This window comes from Littorina saxatilis, linkage group LG4 (assembly GCF_037325665.1).
Source record: "Littorina saxatilis isolate snail1 linkage group LG4, US_GU_Lsax_2.0, whole genome shotgun sequence".
NCBI lineage: Eukaryota > Metazoa > Mollusca > Gastropoda > Littorinimorpha > Littorinidae > Littorina > Littorina saxatilis.
In genome coordinates, this window is record NC_090248.1 from 33282842 (window position 1) to 33306593 (window position 23752).

Genomic DNA, 23752 nt, shown 5'->3' on the forward strand with positions numbered 1-23752 from the left:
ACCCGTCAGCTTACAAACATACCATATATTTATCAGTCTGCTTCCTTTGAAAATAAAACAAGTCGCGTAAGGCGAAATTACTACATTTAGTCAAGCTGTGGAACTCACAGAATGAAACTGAACGTAGTCCGCCGCTAGTGCAAAAGGCAGTGAAAGTTACGAGCCTGTTTGGTGCGGTAGTGGTTGCGCTGTGCTTCATAGCACGCTTTACTGTACCGCTCTTCGTTTTAACTTTCTGAGCGTGTTTTTAATCCAAACATATCATATTTATATGTTTTTAGAATCAGGAACCGACAAGGAATAAGATGAAATTGTTTTTAAATCGATTTCGGAAAGTTAATTTTGATCATAATTTTTATACTTTTAATTTTCAGAGCTTGTTTTTAATCCAAATATAACATATTTATATGTTTTTGGAATCAGAACATGATAAAGAATAAGATGAACGTAAATTTGAATCGTTTTATAAAACATTTGTTTTACAATTTTCAGATTTTTAATGACCAAAGTCATTAATTAATTTTTAAGCCACCAAGCTGAAATGCAATACTGAAGTCCGGCTTTCGTCGAAGATTGCTTGGCCAAAATTTCAATCAATTTGACTGAAAAATGAGGGTGTGACAGTGCCGCCTCAACTTTTACAAAAAGCCGGATATGACGTCATCAAAGACATTTATCGAAAAAAAGAAAACAACGTCCGGGGATATAATTCCCAGGAACTCTCATGTAAAAGTTCATAAAGATTGGTCCAGTAGTTTAGTCTGAATCGCTCTACACACACACACGCACAGACAGACACACACAGACAGACACACACAGACACATACACCACACCCTCGTCTCGATTCCCCCCCTATGTTAAAACATTTAGTCAAAACTTGACTAAATGTAAAAAGGTGATTGTGTATGAGACACCTATGTAGATATGCTCAATTAATTCTGAAAGACAAGGTTCTGCAGAATGAAGCCACAATATTGATTTTTGTAGTGTGTGTTTAAGAAAAGATGAAGCTCTTATCCCCCATGAAATCCGGGACAAATCTCTATTGGTAAACATTGTATTGTGCGCGGGAAGTATGGTACCCGACAAAGAAAATGAGTGGTATAAAGCCATAACTCTTTCAAACTGACAGCATTCTGAAGGTACACAATTATCTTTTCACGTACACGACTGTAATCATACTAAAGCAAAAAGAAACACATTGCACAGGCGAAAACCCCCACAAGTTATACAATTATTATTGTGCATTTATCGCATTCCACCAACAAGGTACACTCGAACATTACGATCCAAATGGCAGTGAGGTCTCTCTACCATTACCACAGTAACTTGAGTGATGCTGGTAGATGAAAACAACGTCCACCATGACTGCGAGGTGAGGGTATAGCGCTGAGCCTCCGACGAATACTGTCCAGTCCAGCTAAAATAAAATAAACAAAGCGAACAAAGTTAACTTAACGTATGGTCACGTATTTTCTAAAAAAAAACACATCGGATATGACGTTATTAAAGATATTTGCCGGACTCAGCCAAAGATTGGTTGATCAAAGTTTCAATCAGTTTGATTTAAAAATGCGGTCGCAACAGTGTGACTTTAACTTTTGTAAAATAAATGTTTAAAAACCATACGAAATAAACACGATATGACGTTATGAAAGACATTTATCGGAAAAGGGAGAAAAAAAGCGACTGGGAATATCATCTAGAAGAACATGCAAAGTTGCATAAGCATGTGTCGGGTAGTTTTCTAGGAATAGCTGTGCGCGCGCGCGCGCGCCACACACACACACACACATGCACACACACACACATACACATACACACACACACACACACACACACACACACACACACACACACACACACACATATAGCCTATATATCTTAAGGCCTACTTAGGTCGACCAAATGTCACCCTAAAGCCCCCATTTTACAACACTTTCGATTTAGGGCGACCGAAAATCGGTTGCCCTAAGGTTTGGCGCCTTTTCTCCAATTCCATTGGACTGACAACATCGACCCCATGCGCTATCGAGCAGACTGTGCCCAAAGTATCTTGCTTGTAAATCGCATTAAGTTGGAATTTACCGTTTGAGCACAAAATTGAATAAGTTATTTTGAGACTTTGATCGACCTTTGCAGAAAGGGATCTTTAGGCAACCACGATACTTGTACAAATATTTTATTTAACTGAGTGTAAACATATTAGCATCATTAAGGCGGCGACGTAGAACACCTCTATCTTAATCTTGACTGATTTTCACAGTCAATTCATGACAGTTGGGTGTAGGTCACTTAGCAAATGTAATTTCAAAATTTAGTTAATATTGCTTTAAAAACAACGGATATAGCACTGGAAGCCATAAAATCCCATTTTGAAATGGTCGCCATATGGGCGGATTTATACTTATTTACCTGACAATGGCATGCGGTTGTTTCTCCCTTATGCAGTCTTCTGTTCGAAGTCGTTTTTGCGATGCAAAACAACAGCTCAACTTTGTCGCGTCTTGGTCGGTGAAACGAACACGGTAATGTTAGACTGTGGTCGGAGTAAATCTTGTTCCTCCATCTCATTATCCAGCAAGGCAGACAGTATCACACTGTGGTCGTCTTATGTGCACACTTTTCTCTGGGTTGCTTGACTCAGTCTATGTGCTTAGTGTGTCTGATGTGAAGAATGTTTTACTTTAACAAGGATGCTCGCCTCTGCTGCTGTTCAAAAAAAGTTTTCCCTCTCCCCTCTCATGTCAAAGTATTGGTCTTTCCCACGGTTTGGTTCTTTTTCTTTTTTTTGTATCATTTTCTTTGGCAGTTTTTCTCCAGCACATTATCGCCCCTCCCCAAATGCTTATCGTATTTCTAAGATAGCTTGCCTTTCAGAAATTACCATGAAAGGTGTAGACATCATATCGCCGAAGCTCATTCGCTGATTACAACAGAGGGCGGGGCTTTTGATGACCAAATTCATTTATAATTTTTAAGGCTCAGTAAGCCTCCCGTAAACCATCACAGATACTGTCAGGCTTTTACACACAGTACAAACACCCTTTCATGTAAACACTCACCGCTTGAGATCATCCTAGGTGCCCTCCTTAAAAAGCGAGCTATTTTCAAAGAATTTATTTGTGCGTGGTTTATCTTACCCCTGAGCCATCGTGAACCCGTGTGATCCAGTTTCCCTTTTTTTACAATGTAGTCGTCAGTTTGTAATCTGAATGGGACTCGCTGCAAGCTTATCTGCAATAGCACGTTATTATGCACCTCTGAATCTAAACGAAACAAACGGCTGTGATTCACAAGAACTCTAGCGATGGCTTTTGACTGTTCAGAGGAACTGGCGATAGGCATAAACCGTCGTCTGCTACGAGAACCACGACCGTGCGTGACCCTGCTTCCGGGCTTTTCTTTTTTCAAACTTTTCAAACTTCGAATTGTACTGATCTTGTCTTGATGAAAAAAGAATTCTTTTATGATTTAAGAATGTTTGTGTAACAAGCTGTCAATTTATTATTTAGATTTTAAAAGTTAGGTCTAGCGCCAAAACGCACCACGGTCCGATTTTGTTATCAGACAATCCGCAAAATTAATTCTTTGAAAATTGCTCGCTCTTTACGTCACGTAGGGCACCGAGGATGTTCCCGTTAGGTGAGCGTTCAAATGGAAGGGTGTTTGTATTGTGTGTAAAAGCCTGACAGTATCTGTGATGGTTTACGGGAGGCGTACTCCTGTGCCTTTAAGCTTCCACGCTGAAATGCAATCTCATAGTCTGGATTTCGTCGAAGGTTGCTCGACCAAATTTTCAATCAATTTGATAGAAAAATGAGGGTGTGGACAGTGCCGTCACAACTTACACAAAACGCCGGATATGAAGTCATCACACGAAAAAATACGTCAGGGGATAAAATACCCAGGAACTCTCATGAAAAGTTTCATGAAGATCGGTCCAGTAGTTTTCTCTGAATCGCTCTACACACACACACACACACACACACACACACACACACACACACACACTGAGCTCAACCACACTTGCAGAGTATATAATCGTCAACTGCATGGAAACTTACTTTTGGGAGGAGCTTAACTTGTCAGTTTGTAGTTCCACACGACCAGCGAGAACTAGGTGGAGGCTGTTCATTGGCTGACAAGGACCCGGCGGGAAAAAGCTGCCGCGCGCGCTGTGCACGTTGGGTCCCGTCGTTGTCTGGGATGGATCGGGAGAGTGGTGGAGGAAGGAAGGCGCGCCATACTATGCACAACTTCCTTGCTTTGCAGTCATTCTTGATACAAACAAATATTTGAAGAAAAAAAAGCCGCCACCACCACCCCAAATTGTTTAGAGAGAGAGAGAGAGAGAGAGAGAGAGAGAGAGAGAGAGAGAGAGAGAGAGAGAGAGAGAGAGAGCAACGGTTTGTTGACGGTACAGTCGACGGTTGCTACGGGTACCTCTTTAAATAGCGGAGCGCTCTTCGTGTGGACTGAGACGCCTGCCGCTGACTTGGAGACTGAAAGCAAAATACTGTCGACGAGAAAGCATCTGTAGAGCGATGGCGCCTTCAACTCTTTCCCTGTTTCTGACGGCCCTTATGTTTGCAGGTAATGTCCTCGAATTCTTTGTATTTTGTTGGTTTTATTTCCATTTCTGGCTACTCGATATTGATGACTAAAATGAATATTTATTTTCATATTTATTTCAATTCGATTTATTTTGAGTATTCATTAATTAAACTAATTAAAACAACAAGTAATGACCTTGTTTTTGTAACGCAACACATAATGCCATCAAATTTCAAAGTAGATTTACGTACATCATGTCTTTTTCACCTTTCTCGATAACCTACGAAAGGAGTGACTCTCTCTCTCTCTCTCTCTCTCTCTCTCTCTCTCTTTCTCTCTTTCTCTCTCTCTCATTCTCTTCTCTCTCTCTCTCTTCTCTATCTCTCCCCTCTCTCTCTCCCTCTCTCTCTCTTCTCTATCTCTCTCTTTTCTCTATCTCTCCCCTCTCTCTCTCCCGCTCTTTCTCTCTCTCTCCCACCCACTCTCTCTCACTCTCTCTCTCACTCTCTCTCTCACTCTCTCTCTCTCTCTCTCTCTCTCTCTCTCTCTCTCTATTATGCTGAGAGTAACTATGAGCATGACCTCTTCCAAGAAATAACAAATTATAAAGCTCATGAATGTATTGCTTTCGGAAAGTTAGTTTATCAAATTCAGTATTAATTTCGTTGGTTATTGATATGTTTATGTTTTGAGAGTATTGTTTCCGAGTTTAAGTGTTTATTGTATAACCCTAACAAAAACAGATCTATCACATCGCTCTCTGTCTCTCTGTTCCTGTCTAAGACAAGAAATGTAATATGAATGTAAACACAATAAATACAAATAAATGAAAGTTTTAAAAAAAATTAAAAAAGAAATCCAATAAATCTTTTTCTCGAGCAACTGAATGACAAGGGGTCGAGCACCCACGTTTGTTGGAACTCAAAACTGACAAAAAGTACGGGATTTACAGAAAGGGTGCATGCGAATAGATTGTGAGCAAACTCCTCTACAAGTATTCACTTATTTGCGTGTTGTAAAGACACTTGGTACGTATACATAGACTGGCTCCTGCAGAGCCCAAAAGTCTCAACAGTTATAAATATCAGCAGAAGTACATTAGGATCATATACCCGTAACATCAGTAAACGTATCAATTGAACACTGGATTTCCCTTTTTTGAGCCATGTGACGTAAGAGTCCGACAAAAACTCTTATTTAGGCGGTAAATCAAGACTATAAAAGAGTGCATGTTTGTGTGCGTTCAATCGTAAAAAATAGAAGGATATATAGCTAAAATCCATCGATACATATATGTTATATATGGGTGCGTCTCAGAATCTCGTCCTCTGTTTGTGACATTATCACCAAAAGTAAAATCTTCCCAGAAAACTTTGATAATACTATTTACACACTTCTCAGGGTGTACCTTTTCAGTTTAAACAAGAAAAAATATAACATTGCCTTTAGTTTGCCATATATTGAGCATTATTTGGACCATGTGTGCAAAATCACCCGTGTAACATGGAAACAATAAAAGACAACAAAACTGCATTTATAAGGCTGAAAACGACTTTTATTCAGTTATTATTGTTGAATCACAAGCCATTATAGAGTTCAATATGAAATGACTACATGCAAACAACAAAATAATGTTTTTTTCAAAGTTCCATGCATTCGTCAAAATTTCAATACAAAAATGAAAATTAATTAATGATATCCTGATCAGAACATGTTGATACATGGCATTCATTCAGTCTTATTGACATTTAACCTTCACAATAGCATATATACAAAGATTTGTTGCTCTAAGACAAAATGTTAGAAAGTTATCCCAAAAGAATGCAAAATGGTCACCGATGTAACATGGAAACATCACTTTTGTAACAAAGAAACGGTTATGCTTTTTCCAACAAACTTTACTAAATGAAGCTAATTTTGCAACCAGATTCTTCTTAGGTAAAATGCCAAACACTAAAACAGGAACAGAAAGAAAAAAAGCTGGACAAAATCAAGCAAACTTTGCCCCAAAAAAGAGAAACATTAATGAAAAGATCATCACCGACGTACGTAACTCGGAAACGAACAACCAGACATGTAGGCCCTATTATAAGGTTTGACATGAAGAATGCAAATGTTCAAAAGTGGTTCATTCAATTGTTAAGACAATAAACCAAAGGCATTGGTTACATATAGAACAGTTGCCACTTGCAGTTAATTAATTTATTTCACAAGAAATAATGCCCCCTGGCATTGAAGGTGGGGTCACGAATCATGGTTGCATCAGATGTAGGGACTAAGGAAATATCATCGATCCCTGGAAAGCAAGAGTAGTTCCCCTCCGGTTTCCTTCGAAGGAACTTTACCACCAGTTCATCAGGTCGAATCTCTTGCACCTGAAACATGCAAGTACCTGCGATTTCAACCAAAGATTGATGCAATATGTGTACTAGTTTCACTAACATGAATTTGTTTGTCTATCAAGATTTTGATGCATCCACATTCACTGGCTAAAAACAAAATAAAGTAATTATTTTGTTCAGACTTACCATTCCATTGAACATACAACGATTACAATTAAAGAAAACATTGACACTTACCGTTCCTTTAAATCGATTTCGGAAATTTAATTTTGATCATAATTTTTATATTTTTAATTTTCAGAGCTTGTTTTTAATCCAAATATAACATATTTATATGTTTTTGGAATCAGGAAATGATGTCAAATAAGATGAACGTAAATTTGGATCGTTTTATATATAAAAAAAATTATTACAATTTTCAGATTTTTAATGGCCAAAGTCATTAATTAATTTTTAAGCCACCAAGCTGAAATGCAATACCGAAGTCCGGCCTTCGTCGAAGATTGCTTTACAAAAATTTCAATCAATTTAATTGAAAAATGAGGGTGTGACAGTGCCGCCTCAACTTTTACAAAAAGCCGGATATGACGTCATCAAAAGTATTTGTCGAAAAAAAGAAAAAAACGTCCGGGGATATAATACCCAGGAACTCTCATGTCAAATTTCATAAAGATCGGTCCAGTAGTTTAGTCTGAATCGCTCTACACACACACGCACAGACAGACAGACACACACTCACACATACACCACGACCCTCGTTTCGATTCCCCCTCTATGCTAAAACATTTAGTCAAGTTTTGACTAGGTGAAATCGAAAGAAAACCTATTATTAACAAATGTTTAGCCTAATTTTTCACTTCATAGAATATCATAGCAGCAAAAACTCACCTTTTCTCAAGAACCTTGGGTGTTGATCACTGTCGTAACAAAATCACAGACTTCGGAAACATTCTCGAAATCTTTCTTCGCTGCTGGAAGCTGAACTATTTCTCTCTGTAACTGCGCATGCGTAATCACCCGCACCTCTAAGTCACTATGCGCAAAATAGTTCTAATCTTTCTTCAAAACTCTGAACATTATTTGCAAAACCGTTCACCATCGTAACTGAATTTTGAAGAAGCATGTCATATTGCGCAACTTTCAACTTAGTTTGCAGATGCAATTTTGAGAAAATAATACTTAAATAACATTTAGCTTAGCGATTTTCTATGCCCTTTCATGTCAAGATCGTGTTGAAGATGAATATGCAAATTCTAAAGTTCAAATTTAGGACTTGTTGCTGTTTCACGCGTGTGGAAACCTATGTTACGACAGTGATGGCAAACTTTCAAGCGATTAATTTCGTTTAAAAAAACAATTCTGTGGACAAAATAACATTTCAACTGTCAAACACACATAACAAGAATAGCAGTCCTTGGACATTCTAAACGATTCTTGTAGTGAGGTGCAAAACTAGTTGATGGTTCATGTCACAGATCAGACCTCCATTTTTCACGCATCCAATCATTTCTTTCGCAAAACAACCTTCATAATAATCATGCAAAATACTCAGTTTGTACTATTTCTTTATTCATTTTACTTCTCAAAAATACCAATATCATGATTTAAAATTCAGTATGTTTCAATTGTGGGCTAATTTGATTATGGCACACACAAAAGGTTCAGTTTCTGAGACGCACCCATATGTATTTTTGACCCAAATATGACATTTATACAGATCTCGACAGTAATTGTTCAACTCGACCGCAGGTACGGTCTCGGATGAACACTGACTGTCTCGATCTGTGTAAAATGTCATATTTAAGTCAAAAATACAAATAACGTATAATGTTCACCTGTTCAGCGAGTAACTGGAAAGCGTGTTGTCCGACTTATTCCGTGAAAACCAGTTGATTCTTTTTTATTTTATTTTCTTTCTTATGGACACACCCACACACACACACACACACAGACAGACACACAGAAAGACAGACACAAACAGGCACACACACACACACACACACACACACACACACACACACACGCGCGCGCATACACGCGCGCACGCACGCACGCACTCACGCACGCACGCACGCAGACAAATTAAGTCACACGTGCGTGATCAGGGATTGGTGGTCGCAGTATCAAAAATATGTAAAAAAAGAAGAACCCAAGGGTTACATCAAAACATGCATGTACAAGCGCCAATCCTTGTACAATAATATTTATCTAATGTATTTTTCATAACTGTGTTATACTTTTCACAAATAAATCTTTGCTTAAAATTTTTACTAAATGTCTGAAAATGAAGGATCTTTTTGTTCATTTTGGAAATATATTCGTGGTGTTTGGCACATCAAAAACTTTATCGGTGACTACATTGTTCGCAACTCCAAAAAGAACCAGTTCTTTGGAAACTTTTAAATTGTCACAATGGGTTCAGTTCGCCTTCAACCAATTTACAAATTCTATCCCTAAAGTCTGCACTTTATCACGCTCCCAAAACATATGTATCAGGGTTTCTTCATTTCTACCGCAAAATGAACACAATGACGTATCCACAATTTTTTGGCCAAAAAAATAAACCGTTCTGTCGGCAAAATTCTGTACAATAATCGGTACTGGAACCATCTCAGACAAGTATCCTTTGTTGTTTTAAAAACATGTTGAAAAATAACCGTCTTATCTAACAAACAGTAGATTCAGACCCTTTTTCGATACATTTTTGGACCGTAACATGTTCAGTCAATTGTTGGTAAATAAATTGTGTCTTACCTTTACAAGTTCATTTCCACACAATGGACTCTGTCATAATAAAATGTTTATCAAATTTTAAACCGATTTTTCTCTGATATTTTTTTACAGCCTGGATTACACCTTCTTACGGTACAAAATATCCTCGCGCATTTGGATATTTCATTTTAAACGCATTATAGGATAAATATACATTATGTCCCAAAATATGACCAATCTGAACACTTTTATTCTCAATCCAATTTTTAATGTACACTGGCTTTTTATCCCTGCGAATATTAACATTATAATGTAAACATTTTGATAAAAAATCGTTGAAGGTTGTAGGGTCACATTTTCCATGTAATTTCTTGTAATGTTTAAATACATCGGTCCAAAACGGGTTATCTATTTTCTGCATCAAAACATTTGCAAATTCTTCTCCTCTCATATTAATTGTTATAACAGATGGACATGCTTTGAACAATAATCTTGATATTAATCCAGTAATACCAACAACTCTTTTTAACCAAACGATTTTAGAGATGACAGAAAACATTTTACGTCACCCATCTTTAATCCTCCATCTTCATAAGGTTGGGTGACCGTAATTCTTTTAATTTTATCTCTTTTTCCATCCCAAAGAAATTTGAAAAAAATATTATTTAACTCCATCATAAACTGTTCCTCTGGATCAGGTAGATTCGTAAACAAGTGTGTCAATTTGGAAATTGCCAAGGTTTTTAGGACTGTTATTTTACCAAATGGTGTCAGGTTCCTTCTGGTCCATGAATTCAAAAGTTTTTGAATTTCCCTTAACTTATTTCTATAATTAAGAAAAAACATAATGTGAGTTAAAGATACCGTCCTTCCCACGTACACGACCCATGTTCACCGCCTCAGATCTGGACAGGCTAATTACACATGGTGTAAGAGCACGCTTCCACTTTGACACATGTCAAATGTCATTATAGCGTGGCTGCATTTTGACAATATTGAAATTTGGTTGCTGAATTAGGTTAACAGATGCACTAAGGTGTCGCCTATGAAATCAATTCAACAAAACGTTCCCTCTCTACACAAGTACAGCCAGGCTGTTGAGTTTTGTGTTGAAGTTAGCAGGATGCTCTTATTCCGTGCGGGGGTGAACATGCTCGCTTACACGAGAAGGAATGTAATCAAGTGGCAGACACCAGGTTTTGGACAAGACGTCACCTCCTGCCCCCTACCCCCTCCTCCCTCCCCCCATCCCAACCAATGACCTCATTGATGACGGCCCAAAAAGACGCCACGGAAGCTGATTCCAGGCGTGTCACAGACCTTTTATGTCGGGAGTGGGAGTTCAATTTTTCGCTCGATGGAGTGAAATAGCTGTCGCGTCTCACTCTCCCTCAGAATCACGGCCACTTTGACGGCGACAAAAGTACAGGAAACTTTTTGTTGGGGAAATTCTCAGCATGGAATCAAGCCTGGAGTAGCTTTGTTGTTTCAACTACAATTTGTTTCTGACACAGAAGAAATCAAAACCTAGAGTTCATTAGAAGGTGAGACTAGCTGGTCAAGAAAAAACACCGCTAAATCAATCTGCCGAATTAGTGGAGCTAAAAATTCAGCTTTTGCACAGGAAGCAGACAGGCCGTTGAATTTTGGTACGTGTTCAAGTTGGAGAATGCTGTAACCCCTATATTATGTACAAGCCAGACGGGCGCAGTGGCGTAGTGGTAAGACATCGGCCTTCTAATCCGAAGGTCGTGAGTTCAATTCCCGGCCGCCGCCGCCGCCGCCTGGTGGGTTCAGAGTGAAGATTTTTCCGATCTCCCAGGTCAACTAAAATGCAGACCTGCTAGTGCCTTATCCCCCTTCGTGTGTACACGCAAGCACAAGACCAAGTGCTCACGGAAAAGATCCTGTAATCCTTGTCAGTGTTCGTTGGGTTAATCTCACAAGAGCTATACAGGGTGGGGTTTGTAAAAAACGAGTTTCGAAAATAACTCTTTCGGGTTTGTATGGGTTGTGAAAGAGTTGAGTGTCCTTGCATTTACGCAGACACACTTTGCCATGTGCTTCCTGTACACGTGTTTGAGACACGCCCTCTCGCTGGTGACTGGCTTATATTGTCATCATTTTCACGAGTTTTCATTCACAAACACCTGGGAAATAAATCTCATGTTCCCCATGCAATAAATCGAGGTGGTGAATGGGTTTGAGCTTTCAGGTGAAACGTGGATTGTCAAAGTAAAAGCCAATCAGGCTGATTGTTTGATGTGTGGAACCATCGCGGCTTTGGATTTGTGTTTCCGAGGACAACGATTGTAAGCATTCACTTTCAAAGACCCAATCAATGTTGATAATTACCGCGGCGACTCATGGTCAATTTGCAACTTATCTCTGTAATCGCAAAATCCACAACGAAAAGTCATAAACACTTAAAAAGAAAAGAAATATGCTCAACACTTACTGAACTCACACGTATGATCGCAGCTCTGTACACTTTCAGACGAAGAAAAGCGTCAACAAGCTACGTTTGACGTCACATACAAGGTTGACGTGTTATCTCGAGCTACTGTGACGATGCTTTGTGGCCCGGAGTTGGATTCTAAAAATTCGTCTCCCTGTGGGTTATTGTGCATTTTGTTGCACAACCAAAATGATGACAAAAACGATGTTTGGTGGCTTGTCGTCAGACCAGCATTTTGTTGTTGGTCTTCGGGGAGCATATCGCCTTTTGTCTCATATTTATCAACCGCGGCCTTCGGCCTTGGTCGATAAAGATGAAACAAAAGACGATAATGGTCCCCTTGGACCAACAAAAAAGCTGGTCTGTCAACAAGCCACCAAACATCTTATAATGTCACATAGGAAGTAATGTCACGTTGGGAAACTTTCCCACGTGATATTATAAGCCAGTCACTAGCGAGAGAGCGTGTCTCAAACACGTGTACAAGAAGCACATGGCAAAGTTTGTCTGCGCAAATGCAAGGACACTCACTCTTTCACAAGCCATACAACCCCGATAGAGTTATTTCCACAATTCCGGCGTCTCTAATTATGTCACCACACAACAGGAATACCTTAAAATAAGTGTTTCGACTGCTCAGTTATTTATTGAAGCGGTTATGTTTGGGTATCGTTTCCAGACTGCACTTTCTCCAGTTTGCCTTCTTCTATCTGTCTTTACTTTGATTTCTGTCCCACTTTTCGCCCCTGAGATGTGTTCGCATTTCACACGCTGTTGTTAAAGGTACAGATTTGGACCAAAGATATTCTAGGCTACGCTGGAATATCTTTGTTTAAACTCGCCCAAAGAGCTACAGAGTTCGTTTTAGTATTTGAATACATATGACACCCGGCCCGCATGAAGAATGCCGTAGAACTAGTATTTGAGCGTTCTGTTGTTTAAATCTAACTACCGCGAAAATAACTGTTGCCGATTGAAATTAATTTATTTAATTTGAATAGTTATGATACGGAGCATTTTTGAGTGAATCATAACCGGTGTTCTAAATTACAGCACAGCGAATACTTTTTACAGTCCAGTTTCGCGAATTTTTTTTTACCAAAAGGGCTCCTTAGATAATGCACCTTTAATGAACCTGAGGAACTGAGACCTGCATAGGTTCACTATACGTACATTATGTAATTCTTGATGGTGCATCTAGAGCATCCGCTTTTGATGAAATTTCTTTTGGGCCACGTGTTGTCTGTTTTGAAAGATGCTGACCATGCGATTGTTGAGGCGACTTGAAGCCAAAGTGCCACCCCCCTTGCATCCACTCAGGGATCACATTATTCTTAACACTAGTTTCGATTGGACAGGCTTGCATAACATCTTATTTTGAACAGGGATTACAAGTAATTCTTTGCTCTCTCTCTCTCTCTCTCTCTCTCTCTCTCTCTCTCTCTCTCTCTCTCTCTCTCTCTCTCTCTCTCTCTCTCTCTCTCTCTCTCTCTCTCTCTCTCTCTCGCACTGATGTAGTTTCTTTACTTCAAAGACAGATACATGCATCAGATGATTCACGCTGTGATGATCTAAAAGAAAAGGATGGCTTTTGATGTCCATGGGAGTAAGGAACGCATCGAAGCGGATCTCGAAAAGACGGAAGAATTTAATCATTTTATTGCATAAATCAGATGCATTCATGATATATTTCTCTGTTCCTCTATCTGTGAACTCTTTTTTTGTATCTCTGACTCTCTGTTTCCCTCTACGCATCCCCCCTCCCCCAATCTCTCTGTGTCTCTTTCCGTCTCTCTCTCTCTCTCTCTCTCTCTCTCTCTCTCTCTCTCTCTCTCTCTCTCTCTCTCCGCTCTCTCTCTCTCTCTCTCTCTCTCTCTCTCTCTCTCTATATATAAATATATATATATAAATATATATATATCCCTCTCTCTCTCTATCTCTCTCTCCCTCCCTCTCTATCTCTCTCTCTCTCTCTCTCTCTCTCTCTCTCTCTCTCTCTCTCTCTCTCTCTCTCTCTCAAAATCTTCAATTTTTATATTTAGTCAAGTTTTGACTAAATATTTTAACATCGAGGGGGAATCGAAACGAGGGTCGTGGTGTATGTGCGTGTGTGTGTCTGTGTGTGTGTGTGTGTGTGTAGAGCGATTCAGACTAAACTACTGGACCGATCTTTATGAAATTTGACATGAGAGTTCCTGGGTATGAAATCCCCATACGTTTTTTTCATTTTTTTGATAAATGTCTTTGATGACGTCATATCCGGCTTTTCGTGAAAGTTGAGGCGGCACTGTCACGCCCTCATTTTTCAACCAAATTGGTTGAAATTTTGGTCAAGTAATCTTCGACGAAGCCCGGACTTCGGTATTGCATTTCAGCTTGGTGGCTTAAAAATTAATTAATGACTTTGGTCATTAAAAATCTGAAAATTGTAAAAAAAAATAAAAAATTATAAAACGATCCAAATTTACGTTTATCTTATTCTCCATCATTTGCTGATTCCAAAAACATATAAATATGTTATATTCGGATTAAAAACAAGCTCTGAAAATTAAATATATAAAAATTATTATCAAAATTAAATTGTCGAAATCAATTTAAAAACACTTTCATCTTATTCCTTGTCGGTTCCTGATTCCAAAAACATATAGATATGATATGTTTGGATTAAAAACACGCTCAGAAAGTTAAAACAAAGAGAGGTACAGAAAAGCGTGCTATCCTTCTTAGCGCAACTACTACCCCGCTCTTCTTGTCAATTTCACTGCCTTTGCCATGAGCGGTGGACTGACGATGCTACGAGTATACGGTCTTTCTGAAAAATGGCATTGCGTTCAGTTTCATTCTGTGAGTTCGACAGCTACTTGACTAAATATTGTATTTTCGCCTTACGCGACTTGTTGCATATTGTACTTGACTGTCTGCAATGTTCCTATCTATGATCAGGGCCGGATCTGGGGCGGGGGGGGGGGGGGGGGGGTCCAGGGGTTCCGGAACCCCCCCTCCCCCCCTCTGGCCATCCAATGTACCTCTCAGAGAGAAAAAAGTTGACTTTTTAAGCTCTTCCCCCAACTCCCTCAGTTTATTTGGTCTTCTAAAACTATTTCAAATTATGAACAACATCAAGTCGACAACGGCCTGCCCTCCCCGTTATAAGTCCATCATCATAGTAATATTCAAAGTAAAGAGTCCTGTCAGACTTATTTACTAGGCATATATGTCTTTGGGATTATTCCACTGAACCACTATGGTAAATGAATATATGAAGTATTTTGTTACTGTTGAAAATGTGTAATTTTGATTCCCAATTGCAAGGAAAGACCAAAAAATGACCTCACAAATGCAAAATTTTCTCGGCTTCTGGGAGGCTTTGCCTTCAGTTGGAACCCCCCCCCCCCCCCCTCAAACGAACTTGGTCCGGCCCTGATGATTGTAAGTTTGTGTTGAAGGCTTGTTGTTGTTTTGACGTCATGTCAATGCAAACTTCATGAACATGTGTAATACATGAATAAAATATTGTTTTAAACCAACCGTACGAAGCAAATTCTTCGATCATCTATTAAATTCTATCTGCGCTGAGTCAGTCACAGTTCTGCTTACCTCTGCCAAAAATCTCAAACCGTACCGTACCAAACAGCACATAATAGTGAGGTTGCGGGGAAGACGCCCGACAACTCAGCACGACGACAAGTGACGGTGACCTTCTTTTTTTCCCCTCACACAGTCGGGACGGGGCCTTTGCGAGACGTTCCGGCTGGAAAATGGAGCAATTTGTCATCGTCGCAAAAACGGAAGATAGAAATTGGTTTTTGCTGTTAAGTCGAGTTCACTTTAATCAAAGAATGTGTTATGAACATATAGATTGTTCATTTTGCAAATAGCTTTTGAAGAAAAAGAAAAAAACATCTTTGATAGGCGTGGATTTACAGTTTGTTTTGTCGGGTACCATCTCAGATGCTCACAAGTCTTCTCAATGAAGAAGCCGCTATAAACTGTTTGCGCAGAAGACGGACGCGTCCCGAGTAAATAACCAAGACTATAGTGACGTCACATTTCGGCTCAGCGGTCCGGGACGCGTGCTGAAACAACGGCTGCATATGCGAAATTTGGTGTTTTTCACGTCCGGGCCGAACGAATGAATAAAATGCTCGTTTTATTCTTAACTTGAGATGTTTGGATGGTGCTTTCTTCTCTGTTTGAGGTTCCAGTTTATGATCGGCTAAAAAGCAAAACCATGTTTTTGAAGAGGAAAATAGTTGAGTTATAAGGGGTTGATCAATGACACACACACACACACACACACAGTCACACACATCGCTACGGCTACTTGTTAGAGGAATGAGAAAAAATGTAGTCGAAACTATTTTTTATGCGTGTTGGTTTTGTTAGTTGGATCGGTGGATAGGGGTTTGCGGGGGTGGCTTGGGGGGGGGGGGGGGAGGGGTTGGGAGGGGGGGGGGGGGTGTTAACTCGTGATTTGTAAAAATGTAAAAACATTTTACAAATCACGTTGAACCTAAAACCGCGATTTGTAAAAATGTAATATATATGTAAAAATATCGCATTCCACAAAGTTTGCATGCCTTTTATTATTATTAATATTTGTTTTTTAGAGCCTCTACGCTGAGTGGTGGGGGTGGTTTTAGATCCACATCCCATTTTGGTGCAATCCCATTTTGCCGCCGTCCCATTTTTTGCCCCATCCCATTTTTGCGACATTTCACAAGCCAAGCGTCATTTTACTAACATGTCATAACAATAGCGCGACATCCCATTTTGACGCCATATCCCTTTTGGCCGCCATGCCGTTTCACCGCCATTCCATTTCGCCCCCATCCCATTGTCGCAACATTTCACATGCCAAGCGTCATTTTACTACCGTGTCATAACAATAGCGCGACATCCCATTTTGACACCATCCCATTTGGCCGCCATCCCATTTTGATTTATTCTTCTTGCCAAGCCTCACTATACTACTATACTGCGTTATTCAACTAGGGAGACATTCCGTTTACGCGAAATCCTATTTTTACCACAATCCAAAATGTCGCGAAATAGGGATGGCGGCGAAATGGGATGACGGCAAAACGGCATGGCGACAAAATGGAATGTGGCGCTAGTGGTATGACACGGTGGTAAAATGACATTTGGCCTGTAAAATGTCGCGAAAATGGGATGGGGGCGAAATGAGATAACGGCGAAACGGGATTGCACCAAAAGCGGATGTTGAGCTAATGGTACATGACATGGTGGTAAAATGACACTTGGCCTGTGAAATGTCGCGAAAATGGGATGGGGGCGAAATGGGCTAACGGCGAAACGAGATTGCGCCAAAATGGGAAGTGGAGCTAATGGTACATGATATGGTGGTAAAATGACACTTGGCCTGTGAAAAGTCGCGAAAATGGGATGGGGGTGAAATGGGATAACGGCGAAACGGGACTAATAGATCCCTTGACTTTGGGGTAGCGTGACTCTGTTACTGCTAGCTTTCCACTGGGAGGAAGCGACCCGAATTTCCAAGCGATGGTACAAAAAAGTAATCACATTTTTTTTTCTCAATAGATCCCTTCACTTTGGAGATGATGAGTTTAATATCGGGCGCATTTACGTGATTTGTAAAACATTTTACGAATCGCGGGGCACACACACACACACACATGCGCGCACACACGCGCACATGCACCCGCACACACACGCACACATCCACACACACGCGCACGCACACACACACACTCACACACACACATACACACACACACACAAAAACACATATACACACACACACACACACACACACACACACACATATATATATAAAATGTATGGGCTAACACGCAACAGCTGGTTTTTTTTTATTAGGTCACAGGCCTGGAAGACCCAGGTGCAAGACGAATAATTCTTATCACTGAAATGCGTGTTCCCCATGCACCACCCAAAACATGCCCCGAGTGTGTCAAAACCATTCGTTCGGGTGTCCAGGAGTTCTTCTTCAGGCCACTGGCGCTCGTTCTCCCCGCAAACGCTACTTGTGTCAGTACGAGCGATGACGCCGAACAACAACACACCTGTCTCGGTTCAGTCGTCGTTGTCGGTCCCGTCTTCCCCGCAACGTCTATACTAGCGTCAATACAACCAATCACAATGTCTGGAATAGAATTGTATGTCATTGGTTAAACGCATCACAATCTTACAGCCAATGGCTGATCCAAATCGTGTCCTTTAACCACAGGTACCACGGTATATACAGTAATACCGCCCTTTCAAATACTCTGCAACACATGTCAGATTTGTAACCCAAATACCCCAAATAGATGGTGTCCGTACATAACCGTTGCTATTATTTTAACACAGTTTCGACCCCTGTTGATTTTAATCAACCAATTTTCTTGGAAGTTTCTGCTGTCGGGGCTGGGTAAAGGAAGTGGGGGAGGGGAAGGGGGTGGGGGAGTGGGTTAGATAGGCGTAAGGGGAAAGAGGAAACTGGACAGGGAAAAGTCACTGCCTGAAGCATTCAATAAAGCCAGACAAAAAGAAATTACGACATGCAGGTTTTCTATTGATACTTTTGCAAAGCATCTGCACAGGCATGTGTTCCTCTGTGAGTATGTGCGTGGCTGCTTTCATGGGGTGCCTGTGTCCTCAGTGATTTGAGGATTTCTTTTATCTCTCTTTTTTTTACACCGTTGATAGGGGGAAGAATTTACCCGATGCTCCCCAGCATGTCGTAAGAGGCGACTAACGGATTCTGTTTCTCTTTTTACCCTTGTTAAGTGTTTCTTGTATAGAATATAGTCAATTTTTGTAAAGATTTTAGTCAAGCAGTATGTAAGAAATGTTAAGTCCTTTGTACTGGAAACTTGCATTCTCCCAGTAAGGTGATACATTGTACTACGTTGCAAGCCCCTGGAGCAAATTTTTGATTAGTGCTTTTGTGAACAAGAAACAATTGACAAGTGGCTCTATCCCATCTCCCCCCTTTCCCCGTCGCGATATAACCTTCGTGGTTGAAAACGACGTTAAACACCAAATAAAGAAAGAAACCGTTGATATTAACGTCATTTTTACAGGACAGTTTTGATTCCTTTCAGTTATAAGTTGTAGTAGTTTGACGTTATTGTTTTAGTACAAGTAGAGCTCGATCACGAGTAGCAAAGACTCACTCAGTCCGTCAGTGTGTTTGAGTGTGTGTGATGGGGGAGGGGGAGGGGGGGGGGGCACCCCTCCCATGACCGGACACCTGCAATGTACGGACAGGTTTGCAATGGCCCAATGATGTCCGTTCATGAGAGGGACAGCAAAACTAGTGTGATACATAAGTAGTCAATGTATCCACGACTATATATATTCACATCACGGACTCATCACTCTTCTTCACATGTTTTTATACCTACGTATTATCAAATACTCTGCAACACATGTAACCCAAAATACAACATGTGCCCGTACAATACCGCTTCTTATATAATATGAAAACACTGCTTCGGCCTTGTTGATTTTAATAAACCAATTTTCTTGTGTGTCCTTCAAACAGGTGCGATGGGAGAAACCAAAGGTCTCGGTGACACATGTACGACAGGAACTGACACGTGCACATCCACCCCAGAATCAGTTTGCGACAATGTGGTGAAAAAATGTTGTGAGTATATTGTTGTCGCCGTTGTCGTCGTCGTCGTCGTTGTTGTTGTTGTTGTTGTTGTTGTTGTTGTTGTTGAAGTAATACTGTGTCTGCGCAGGGTCGAGACGATATGGGAAAATACAAAATGCAATGTCTGTCCGAGAAACGTATCACTAAAAGACTTTTTTTTTAAAGCCAGCAAAAAGCGTTGGTTCAAAAGCTGTTTCTTTTCAGTTCGTTTAGTTGTTTAGCTATTGGCTACTCTTTAGCCCCAGTATCATTTTCCATGTTGAGTTATCTTTAAAAAGGAAACCACGTAAAAGTCAAAAAATTTGTTAGTTTGAGAAAATACCAAGCACAATTGTACTGTTGTAAACCAGTCCAGCAACATCGCTTTAGCAACGGCCACTTTCATTCAGAGGTTATCATTACACGTACCATTGCGAAGACTTCCATGTGATGTATGGCGGAAGCAATACTTTTTCATCCTAGAAGCTCTGCCGACAATTTAGATAACGCTTTTTAAGTATACTTCACGCTATGTGTGTGTGTGTGTGTGTGTGTGTGTGTGTGTGTGTGTGTGTCCCAGTGATCAAGCAAGGTCAAAGTTGCAGCGGTGGCTTCTCCGACATGTGTGTTTCGGGGGCAGAATGTACCGGTGACACGTGTTCGTGCAAGGCTTCCGTCTACACGGCCGACACTGCCACAGGCTTATGCAGTAAGTATGATTCATTTTACAAATAAACCTTTACGACTTACACTTGTGAAGAATGAAATCTATTTCAGACATGAAGGGGTATTTGAATGAGCAAGCCATTTCTCTCTTAAATTACAACTGGAGAGAGAGATGTAGAGAGAGAGAGAGATAGAGAGAGAGAGAGAGAGAGAGAGAGAGAGAGAGAGGGGGGTGGTGGATTGAGAGAGAGAGAGAGAGAGAGAGAGAGAGCGAGAGAGCGAGAGAGAGAGAGATGTATTAAATTAATGTGCAATTTGTTACATTTCAATGTCCAGTTACCTAGACACTTTTGTCTGTCTGTCTTTCTTTCTTTTTCTTTTATTAATGTGTGATTTATTTTCCAAACTATTATATATATCATTCAGACAAGCGTTTATGTCAGAGTGGACATTGCTTGGACTAATTCAACAAACATAGACTTTGCATTTTAGTTGTCCCCCATAAATTGTTTACTCCGACACAGCGAGTTCAACACAGCTCTACGACTGATCATGTAGACGCAGCGTCACTTCGTATTGGGCTGGACACGTATAAGTTCACAATGGCAGTGACCAAATCGGTAAACTTATTTGAATAGCATTATGACGTGAATAATAACACTTGTATTGAATTATGACCTGAACAAAACTCTGGGCAGTGAATTTAGACGTGGAAAAGACTATTTGTACTTTCAGCTGCTCCCGCTACCAAATGGGGATTGGCATGTCCTAATAGTGACGAGTGCACTGGAACTGGCGTCCGGTGTGTTGGTGGTGTCTGTGTTTGTAACGACGACAAAGCCGTTGATCTTGCATCTGGAGACTGCACAGGTGAGAAGCAAGTGTTACTTTGTCAGATCGTGACTTACGTATGAACGCACTTTTTGTTTAATGAATATCTGATATCTGCACAAAGTTCTTCAGAGAAACATTTAATACATCGTTTTACTAATTGCCAGTAAAAAGAAAGAACATACTGTTTTGGGCTTGGGTAAACTAGGCAACAAATCAAAACAGGTCAGATCCGAAGCACAGTTTATACACATATGAATCGACAAGTCGACCACTCGAATGCCAAAAGTATATGCCAGAATTGTGTGTCACAACGTGGGATGTTCTCCAAAATGTCCTGAGCCAAATCCGTTCACGCATTTTCCTGCTTGAACAAAGATGATCTATTTCATGCATGTTTGGATTGAGAAAGATAACTTTTTACGATTAATATGTGAACATATTCTGTTTTGGTTGCTGAGAATACCCAACAGCACCATTTTTGAAGATTGCAGTTAAATAATACGAAGAATGAAGTACATGTAATGATAACATTTTTACTTTTGTTTTTGAGTGTGGAGGGGGGGGGGGGTATCTTTTTTCCAAAATTCGTAAGTATATACGCGTTGCACTTTGGAATTGACCCATGTCCTAAACGCTTTACACTTATCCAAGTGGAAGGATGCTCTTACCGCAAGCAAGCAAGAAGATGGGTTGCATGGCAATATAGCTAGATTGCACAAGTCGATGTTTTATAACCTCACGTGCAACACGAATGTAAGTTAACGCCAAGTTTGCTACAAACTATATATATATATATATATATATATATATATATATATATATATATATATATATATATATATATATATGTGTGTGTGTGTGTGTGTGTGTGTGTGTGTGTGTGTGTGTGTGTGTGTGTGCAGGAGACATCACGAACGGGAAGGTCGGCAAAAAGTGCGACGACGGCGACAAAGTCACGACGTGCGGAGCAGCCAGCACCAACTTGGAATGTCCCTCAGGAGGAGGTGTGTGCGACTGTAAAACTGACTACTTCGGTCCTTTGGCTGGAGACTGCTGTAAGTGTTTTTGTAAAATTACACAACACAATGTTTAGTCATTTATGTTCCATTTATGTATGCAGATATTCATTTAAACGAGAACGAATTAGCCATGTTTATTCGAGAAATAATGTATTGTGCAAACAGGCCACTCATTATTAATGCACACATACTTCTGTCCGTAAAAGATTAATTCTTTTTGGTACCAAGTCAATTCAGCACATTTATGCTGTTCGTGCGTGTGCAAGTGTGCGCGCCCGCCTGCATGCTTTGGGATGGGGGAGGGGGAGGGAGGGTTCTGGTTCTTTGCAGATTGCAGATGACGGCGTAAATGTCACCGCAAGCACGTCTATCAAAAGGCGAAGTACTTTTTACATTAAGTCAAGTTTTGACTAAATGTTTTAACGAAGAGGGGGGAATCGAGACGAGGGTGTGGTGTATGTGTGTGTGTGTGTCTGTCTGTGCGCGTGTGTGTGTAGAGCGATTCAGACTAAACTACTGGGCCGATCTTTATGAAATTTGACATGAGAGTTCCTGGGTATGATATCCTCAGATGTTTTTTTTCATTTTTTTGATAAATGTCTTTGATGACGTCATATCCGGCTTTTCGTGAAAGTTGAGGCGGCACTGTCACGCCCTCATTTTTCAACCAAATTGGTTGAAATTTTGGTCAAGTAATCTTCGACGAAGCCCGGACTTCGGTATTGCATTTCAGCTTGGTGGCTTAAAAATTAATTAATGACTTTGGTCATTAAAAATCTGAAAATTGTAAAAAAAAATTTTGTTTATAAAACGATCCAAATTTACGTTCATCTTATTCTCCATCATTTGCTGATTCAAAAAACATATAAATATGTTATATTTGGATTAACAACAAGCTCTGAAAATTAAATATATAAAAATTATTATCAAAATTGTTTTTTCGAAATCAATTTAAAAACACTTTCATCTTATTCCTTGTCGGTTCCTGATTCCAAAAACATATAGATATGATATGTTTGGATTAAAAACACGCTCAGAAAGTTAAAACGAAGAGAGCTACAGAAAAGCGTGCTATCCTTCTTAGCGCAACGAATACCCCGCTCTTCTTGTCAATTCCACTGGCACTGCCTTTGCCACGGGCGGTGGAGTGACGATGCTACGAGTATACGGTCTTGCTGCGTTGCGTTGCGTTCAGTTTCATTCTGTGAGTTCGACAGCTACTTGACTAAATGTTGTATTTTCGCCTTACGCGACTTGTTAATACTGTGTCAGGAATGCAACATGATCCATGTTCCTATAGTGTTTTTATGAGGAGCAGTGGAACATTCTTCTTGTCCAAAGGTGTTACCGTATTCTGCGCCTTGTTCCAGCGCCTCCATTTATTACTGAGGATTGCTTGTCGCTTTAGGTTTGCACGCAAATGAATCACAGTCAGGCATGCTACTTTTCCGTGGGGGGAGGCTAAAATGGGATTTTTAACAAGATCACAACACCATTACAGCCTTGAAAATGATGCCCAGATTGCACAGATTTTAACCG

The 23752-nt window shown here is 40.2% G+C and overlaps 1 protein-coding gene across 1 annotated transcript in view; it reads left to right on the top strand.

The window, feature by feature from the left end:
• Positions 1-4408: 4408 nt before the first annotated feature.
• Positions 4409-23752, top strand: part of LOC138964544 (delta-like protein D) — a 103699-nt gene continuing 84355 nt past the window's right edge. Inside the window, exon 1 of the mRNA XM_070336527.1 lies at positions 4409-4597. Coding sequence (XP_070192628.1) covers positions 4549-4597 — 49 coding nt within the window. The 5' untranslated portion in view covers positions 4409-4548. The remainder of the gene's footprint in view (positions 4598-23752) is intronic.